Source organism: Notolepis coatsorum (genome assembly GCF_963971535.1).
Source record: "Notolepis coatsorum genome assembly, chromosome: 5".
In the NCBI taxonomy this organism is placed as follows: Eukaryota; Metazoa; Chordata; class Actinopteri; order Aulopiformes; family Paralepididae; genus Notolepis; species Notolepis coatsorum.
This window is the reverse complement of record NC_140169.1, coordinates 159099597-159107894: the sequence shown is the minus strand read 5'-3', so window position 1 is coordinate 159107894 and position 8298 is coordinate 159099597. Positions and strand designations below refer to the sequence as shown.

Genomic DNA, 8298 nt, shown 5'->3' with positions numbered 1-8298 from the left:
ATCAGAACCTGGTCAGTTTGCGTGCAACCAAAATAAAACTAAAAGGTCAAATTTTTCTGGCGCTGCGCGGGAGGGCGTTCCCAATACAGACTACCTAGACCTGAAGCCCATCCGCCGCCTATGAGAGAAAGGAGAGAGAGAGAGAGAGAGAGAGAGAGAGAGGAGAGAGAGAGAGAGAGAGAGAGAGAGAGAGAGAGAGAGAGAGAGAGAGAGAGAGAGAGAGAGAGAGGAGAGAGAGAGAGAGAGAGAGAGGGGAGAGAGAGAGAGAGAGAGAGAGAGAGAGAGAGAGAGAGAGAGAGAGAGAGAGAGAGAGAGAGAGGAGAGAGAGAGAGAGAGAGAGAGAGAGAGAGAGAGAGATAAAATCAAACTCCTACGTGTTCCGTTCGTTCCCGAGCATGAATGAAAAGAAGCTGCAGGATTTGTGTGTGTGACGTGGTGAGGGGGGACGCCGGGACGCGGGACAGGGGGGCAGGGGCGGGCGGGGGCGGGGGGGGGGTCTCTCTCTTCTGCCCTGATTGTAACCCGCCTGCGTTCAGTTGAGAGACAGACTGAGAGCACCGACCGAGCCACCAGGGTCAGACACACACACCAGACTACTACAACAACAAGGATCAGGGCAACAACAATGCTGCTCCAGAGAAGGAAACACTCGGCTGTGTATTATGTCGCGCTGCTGTACTATTGTTTTGAATTCATCACCTTCTTCTTCATCATCATCGACACCACCGCGGGGTTCAACCTCGACACCGTCAACGTGCTCTGAAACGGAGAGCCGGCAGTCTTGTTCGGTTCTCTCTCGCCCTGCACCGGCAGCTCAACCCGGACAAGAGGATGTGAGTATTATTAATATTAATATTATTAATAATATGATCGGGTTGGTTCTAGTCGCCTAACTTTGTGTGTGTGTGTGTGTGTGTGTGTGTGTGGGTGTGTGTGTGTGTGTGTGTGTGTGTGTGTGTGTGTGTGTGTGTGTGTAAAACGGCACCTGACTCGCTGGCCACCTCGGGACGCTGCAGGTTCACCCCATGCAGCCAGGGACCTGCAGGCGGCTCCGGGTTCATGAGTTGAGGGTGGAATTGCGCCTAAAAAACATGTTTGCTTTGCACTTTAAGTTGTCGTTGTTCTTCTTCTTGCCTATATATAACACAACAACAGAATGGGAAGATTTTAGGCTATACTTATATTCATTAAAACGACCATGGCTTTATTATTAATATAATGCCACCACACAGTCTAGCCTTTGTGGAATGCAGCTTATCCAAGGCTGCGTGTTGCACGCATCGCCTCTATATATGGTTTTATCTTATTGATGTAGACAGAATAGTGCTCTCGTTTACATTTACATTTAGTCATTTAGCTGAACGGTTTTAAGGGTACAACTCTGGCAGCTATAAGGGTCAGTGCGAGCCGTTGTTCATCAAACAGTGTCTAACTTCAGTGCTACAGCCATGAGTGCATATAGTATAGTAAAGACTATTAGCAGAATAGTGCTCCCGTTGCTGTTATTATGGTGCAGCTCAATACATTAGAATATCGTGGAAACGTCTATATATTTTGCTGTATATTGATGCAGTCATTTGTGCAAAAGGAGCCCCAACAAGTGAGTGAACATATGCATGCATGAACATACTTTTCAGAAGGCCGACATTTCTATATTATACAAAAGAAAAATACATCTATGTTTTTATATTTTTTTATTGTATTTTGGGCTTTCATGCATGAGCAGTTAAGACATACTCATCTAAATTTAAAGGCTTGGAATATTTCACTTTGTGTGTAATGAACCTATATCATTATAATCGACGAGAAGAGTTTCGCTTTTTGAATTGAATGACTGAAATAAAATAATTTTCCCACGATATTCTAATTGATCGAGCTGCACCTATATAGTGATGGATTGATAATATGCACGGCGGTGGGGCCAGTCGTTGTAGTAGTAGCCCTTTAACGTCGGGAACCTTTACTGCCACAAGTCGACAGTGCTTGGCCCCCTTGAGGAACCACACAGAGTCATAAAGACACCGTGCTGCATGTGAATGTGTTTCCTCTGCAGGGAGCTGCTGACCCTCTCTCCTCTATTATCCTTGAATGCGAAATGGAAAGTGGCTTGAAAAGACAAACACGTCGTGAACCAACAATGGATTGTAATTGTCATGTAAATGTTTAAGGTCAGCAGCAGCGTTTATGTCAAAGTAATAAGAGGAGGAAGCTGAAAGTGTAGCTTAGCAATGTTTGACTTTTACCCCCCCCCCCCCCCCCATTGTTCTAAAAGCTTATACCGTGGCCTGCGATTTTTCGGTGATTTGTTTTGCGTTCGTGTGTATAACTGTTAAGAAAAAAAGCTGCAAGAAACCGGTAAATGATTGATTGAATTGATTGATTGATTGATTGAAAACTTTATTAACAGATTGCAGAATGGGTACAATACAGTACAGCTCAATACACACAATTGTTAAGGGAATGCAGACTTTCGTCTTGTTTACATCAGGGTCCCCCATTTTCAATTCATCAGGACATTATGTCTGGCATCAATGGTTGCCAAATACTTACTGTCAAATTACAGTAGAATCAAATACATTTACAGATTACAACCTTTATTTAATGGTTAATATTTTGATAAAAGGTAATTTACTGTATTCTTATGGTATTTACACTTAAAGTAGAAAAACAAAAGTAATCTGTAAAAGAATACAGTGAATTTCCCGTGATTTTAATTTTTTTTACAGTATAGTAATCAGCGTTTATTGGAAGACTTATATTTTCGTATCCGCAGCTGCACCCAGTAGCTTATTACTGGAGTTATTAATTAAAGCTGGATTCCACGACGAACCGGGTCGATTTAGTGAGAGTGGATGAGTTTGACACCAGCAAGAGTGATTTATTGTGTGTTAACTTAAAGGAACTTTCGCGGACATTACCTCCCATGCCATGCACCGTTCACACATTTCAAACAGACAAATGAGTTTTAACCAGTTTAGAGTCGTTTTTCAGCCGGTCACCGCAAGCCTTCACGGGAGCCCACAGGTTCCAGTGCGCGTGAATACTAAGAGTTTGTACTTTTGCGCGATCTGATTGGCCACTGACGTTTCTGGTCATGTGACATGTGCGCCAATCGTGTGACGGCAAGTTCTATCACCGGTTAAGCTTAGGCACTCTTTCGAAGTTGGTTAAGGTTAGAGTTTGTCTTAGAGCATGGCGATAGAACACCAGCCCTGATTCCAAACTCTAACCATAACCAACTTCGAAAGAGTCGCCTAAGCTTACATTTACATTTACATTTAGTCATTTAGCTGACGCTTTTATCCAAAGCGACTTACAAGTTCTGTACGACAAGCCATCAGGAAGGGCACAACTCTATCAGCTGAGTAACAATGTTCATCAAAGTGTTGAGTGCTACAGTGTAGGTTAGTTTATTAGGACAAGTGCATGACAGTATGGTTAGTTAGGGTTAGATTTTTTATTTTTTTTTAATTCAGATAATGGTTGAAGAAGTGCGTCTTATTCGACGGCGAAAGATTGGACGTGTTTCGGCTGTCCTAACTGGGGTGGGTAGTTCATTCCACCATTGTGGGGCAAGGACTGAGAATAGGCGACTTCTCTTTGATGACCCTCCCGGAGCTTGGATAGGAGTAGGTCTGAGGCGGCCAGAAGATGCAGAGCGTAGGGGTCTTGAGGGTGTGTAGTTAGAGACCATTGACCGGAGGTAGGCGGGAGCAGTTCCCTTTGCCGCACGGTATGCTAGGTCGAGGGTCTTGAAGCGGATTCGTGCAGCAATGGGGAGCCAGTGCAGGTCCCTAAGAAGTGGGGTGACATGGGCCGACTTCGGTAGGTTTGAGATCAGGCGGGCCGCTGCGTTCTGAATGAGTTGAAGAGGCTTAGTGGCAGTGGCCGGGAGGCCAGCGAGCAGTGCGTTGCAGTAGTCGAGGCGGGAGATGACTGTTGATTGGACGAGGAGTTGGGTGGCTTCTTTTGTCAGGAAGGGGCGTATCCTTCTGACGTTGCTCAGGAGGAATCGGCAGGTTCTGGTTGTCGCTGCGATGTGAGCAGAGAAGTTCAACTGGTCGTCGAGGACAACACCAAGGTTCTTGGCGGTCGGGGACGCGGTCACAGCTGCATTCTCGACTGTGATGGAAAGGTCGGTCAGGGGGGAGGATTTGGCCGGCAGGTGGAGCAATTCTGTTTTGCTTAGGTTCAGTTTGAGGTGGTTGGTCGTCATCCAGGCGGAGATGTCGGACAGACAGGCCGAGATCCGCTCAGAGACGTGGATATCTGAGGGAGGGAAGGAGAGGAAGAGTTGAGTATCGTCGGCATAACAGTGGTAGGAGAAGCCATGAGACGTGATAATGTTACCCAGTGATTTAGTGTAGAGGGAGAAGAGAAGGGGTCCTAAAACCGAGCCCTGGGGGACACCCGTCCGCAGGGGGCGGGTGGCCGACAGGGTCCCTCTCCATGACACTTGGTAGGAGCGGTCATTGAGGTATGATGACAACCATGTCAGCGCAGAGCCAGCCACTCCCATTCCTGCGAGGGCCGCGAGGAGGATCTGGTGGTTGACTGTGTCGAAGGCTGCAGATAGATCTAGGAGAATCAGGACAGAGGAGAGGCCTTTCGCTTTTGCTAACCAGTTAACCTTTGTTAACCAGTGATAAACTAGGCGTTAGGTAGTTTGCAGGCTGTTAGACCCGGAAATAGGCGCAGAACTTGCCGTCACACGATTGGCGCACATGTCACACGACCAGAAATGTCAGTGGCCAATCAGATTGCGCAAACCGAACGCCCAGCGCACACATACACACACACACCACATCATTCCTCGGAGCAGCCCAGCGCACACACATTATTCTCATATATTGCTGAAATGGTGACGCAGTTTTTTAACTTTGATGTGACATTGGTCGATTGTTCGATTGAAGCTCATTGCCATCATTCTCTCACTAAACAACTTGTTGTTTTTGTGAGTGGCCACAAGCAGCTGTTTAATTGGCTCGTTTGACCATATTTCTATCAGGGCTTTTACTTTATTCGCCCATGTCTGTCCACGAGACATGTTCCACGCGTGCTTGTTTTGCAGTGCGCGCCGCAGTGTTTGTTTTGTTTCCTTCTACTCAAGATGCACATGGTAACAACCGATGAGGTACTCAAAAAATTGAGCGCCCTCCAACCTAACAAGGCCACTGGCCATGACAACATCCCCTCCAAATTCCTCAGAGACGCAGCAGACGCCATCACCCCAGTCATCACTCACATAATAAACCTCTCTATAAAACAGGGACACGTCCCCAAGGACTTCAAAATTGCGAGAGTGACCCCTCTGCACAAAAAGGGCAGCAAATTAGACCCAGGCAACTACCGCCCTGTTTCTATTCTTACCTCCATCTCGAAAGTCATGGAGAAAATAGTCTTCGAACAGGTCGAAAAGTACCTGGCGGAAAAAAATCTAATCTACGAATTCCAATCTGGCTTCAGAACGTCCCACTCCACTGACACATGCCTCCTCTATTTGAACGACCACATCAAACAAGAGGTGGACGCGGGCAAATACTGCGGCATGGTCATGCTGGACCTACAAAAGGCCTTCGACACTGTCAATCACTCCATTCTGATTCTGGTGTTCCACAAGGAAGCATACTAGGACCGCTACTCTTCCTAATTTATGCAAATGACATGTCGTCAGCCTGTGACTGCAACTTGTTCCTGTTTGCGGACGACTTAGCCCTGCTGGTCTCTGACAAGAACAAGTTGCAGGTTGAAAAAACCCTCAGCTCGGAACTAGGCAAAATCTGCATATGGCTCGCTGATAACAAACTATCATTACACATGGGCAAAACAGAGTCCATTCTCTTCGGTTCAAATAACAAACTCAGCAAGACCAACGGCTTCTCAGTTGCAGTGGGTGACAATATTGTCACAAGGAAAGACGAAATTATTACCTACCTGGGTTCCATCCTAGAGGCAAATCTTTCCTGTGACAAAATGGCATCCAATGTAATAAAAAAAGTCAACCAACGAACTAGATTCTTGTACCGGATCTCCTCTCTGGTAAACAAGAATACCCTGAAGACTCTGGCAGGAGCACTCATTCAAGGGTACTACGACTATGCATGCACCTCATGGTACCAAAGCACCTCAAAGGCGCTTAAAACAAAATTACAAACATCACAAAACAAACTGGTCAGACTACAACTTGACCTTACCCCCCGAACCCACCTCACCCCTGCCCTCTTTGACAACCTAGGATGGCTTAGAGTAGACGACAGAGTACAGCAACTTGCAATGGGCCTGGTCTACAAGATACACTATACGACTAAGGTACCCATGTACATGTCAAAATACTTCCCAAAGGTCAGTGAATACCACAACCACTACACCAGAGGAAGCGCAACAAATCATGTTAAAACCAGATTCGGCTCAAACAAGGGACTAAATACGTTTCGCAATTATGCCACATCAATGTGGAACGCCCTACCCAAAGCTGTAAAGGAATGTGAATCCCTACCCACATTCAAAACCGCTCTTAAAGAGCACCTACGGGAGGCTGCAATTCGAAACTGGCCACCGTAAATGCCCAAAACCCCCACCACCTCCTAATAGACAGTCTCTTCCCCACCGCATGTATATATTCCCTCCCCGCCATGTGTATATCTCTCTCCCACACACCCACCCCCTCCTAATGTACAGTCCCCTCCCCATCATATGTATATACTCTGTCAGGATCTAGGGGTAACAGTACTGTATATTTGAATACCGTTTATGTCACAAATGTATCAGTACTAAATACCTATATGTCCCTATGCCATAAATGTCATGTATGTTGTGTATGTCATAAATGTTTATATGAATTGAAAATGGGGGACCCTGATGGAAACAAGACAAACGTCTTTCTCAGGTCTGCATCCCCTTAACAATTGTGTGTATTGAGCCGTACTGTATTGTACCCATTCTGCAATCTGTTAAATAAAGTTTTCATTCATTCATTCATTCACATAGTTTATCGGGTCACTTCCTATATTTGGTCTTGCGTTTGGTCCGATGAGCATTCCAGTGGCGTCATTTCAGTAAAAGCCAAGGTATGGCGAGGAAAGAGGGGGGGGGGGGGGGTGAAGGGGTTTCCCCCCTTTGGTGGATTTCTTTTGTCAAATCAGTTGTGCAATAGTCACTTTTGGTGAGTTGTTTCATACAATTCACTTATATGACATTTAGGTATGACACAGGACTACACAAGCATTTTTAGTATACACATGTGTCAACAGACTAGCAGGGAACCACAATATTTTGCATACAAATTATGCAGAATGTAGTATCATGTCTATTATTTTTCTTGCAATTGAGCCAATTTTCATTAGGTACGGTTTGAGGTGTGTGTTCAACAGAATGTAGTATCAAAAACACATTCACAAAAAGTATGGGTTACTGAATGCTGAACTGCACTGTTATAATCACTAAGCCATTGTAAGACCTTACCTGTGTCCCTGTATCACTTGTCTCTGCTGCCCTTTGATAAAAAAACGTCTATGTCCATTTTCCTTTTTTGTGGCATATTTCAGTTAGTCACAGTAAAAGTCACTTAGTAAAAGTGAGATAATCAGCCCCTTGCGTCCTTAGTGTATAGCATATGACATGGTGTATGTTTGTTCATTGATGTGACAGTGTCTGGCAACATACTGTTTGTGTTCTTTTTATTTATTTTTTATTTTCTTTGTGTTTGTGATTTGTCTTGATGTGTGTTTGTGAAACTATAAAAGCTGAAAATAAAATATTATAAAGTAAAAGTGAGATAATTGACAATATCAAAACATGCTAGGGCTGTACCGAATAGTTCGAAGCTTTGTTCATAATGTTGACATTCGAATTCTAAATCAACTTAAAAAATTGTAATTATAAAAAAAAAAAAGTAAATTTTACAATTTTTATTTGCCAAGGTATGGCGAGTGCCATACCTTGCCATACCAAAATGACGCCCCTGCTTCACACCACAAAAGTACGCACCAGGCGAACCGAGACCTACGTTTTCAGGCGGACCAGAGTTAACTTTTTTGGTCTGCACCAGAGTTTGAATGAGCTTTCACACCAGCCCAAACCAAGCGGACTATCCGAGGAAACAAACTCCGGTGTGTTTAAAGCGGACCAAACAGCTCTGGTGTGAATGCGACCGTTGGGTCGCATTCACTCACTCACTCACTCACTCACGCACTCACTCACTCACTCACCCACTCACTCACTCACTCACTCACTCACACTCACTCACTCACTCACTCACTCACTCACTCATTCACACACACACACACACACACACACACA

General features: G+C 45.0%; 1 protein-coding gene across 1 annotated transcript in view; it reads left to right on the top strand.

Moving 5' to 3' along the window:
• Positions 1 to 554: 554 nt before the first annotated feature.
• Positions 555 to 8298, top strand: part of itga6a (integrin, alpha 6a) — a 139096-nt gene continuing 131352 nt past the window's right edge. Inside the window, exon 1 of the mRNA XM_084314728.1 lies at positions 555 to 833. Coding sequence (XP_084170854.1) covers positions 832 to 833 — 2 coding nt within the window. The 5' untranslated portion in view covers positions 555 to 831. The remainder of the gene's footprint in view (positions 834 to 8298) is intronic.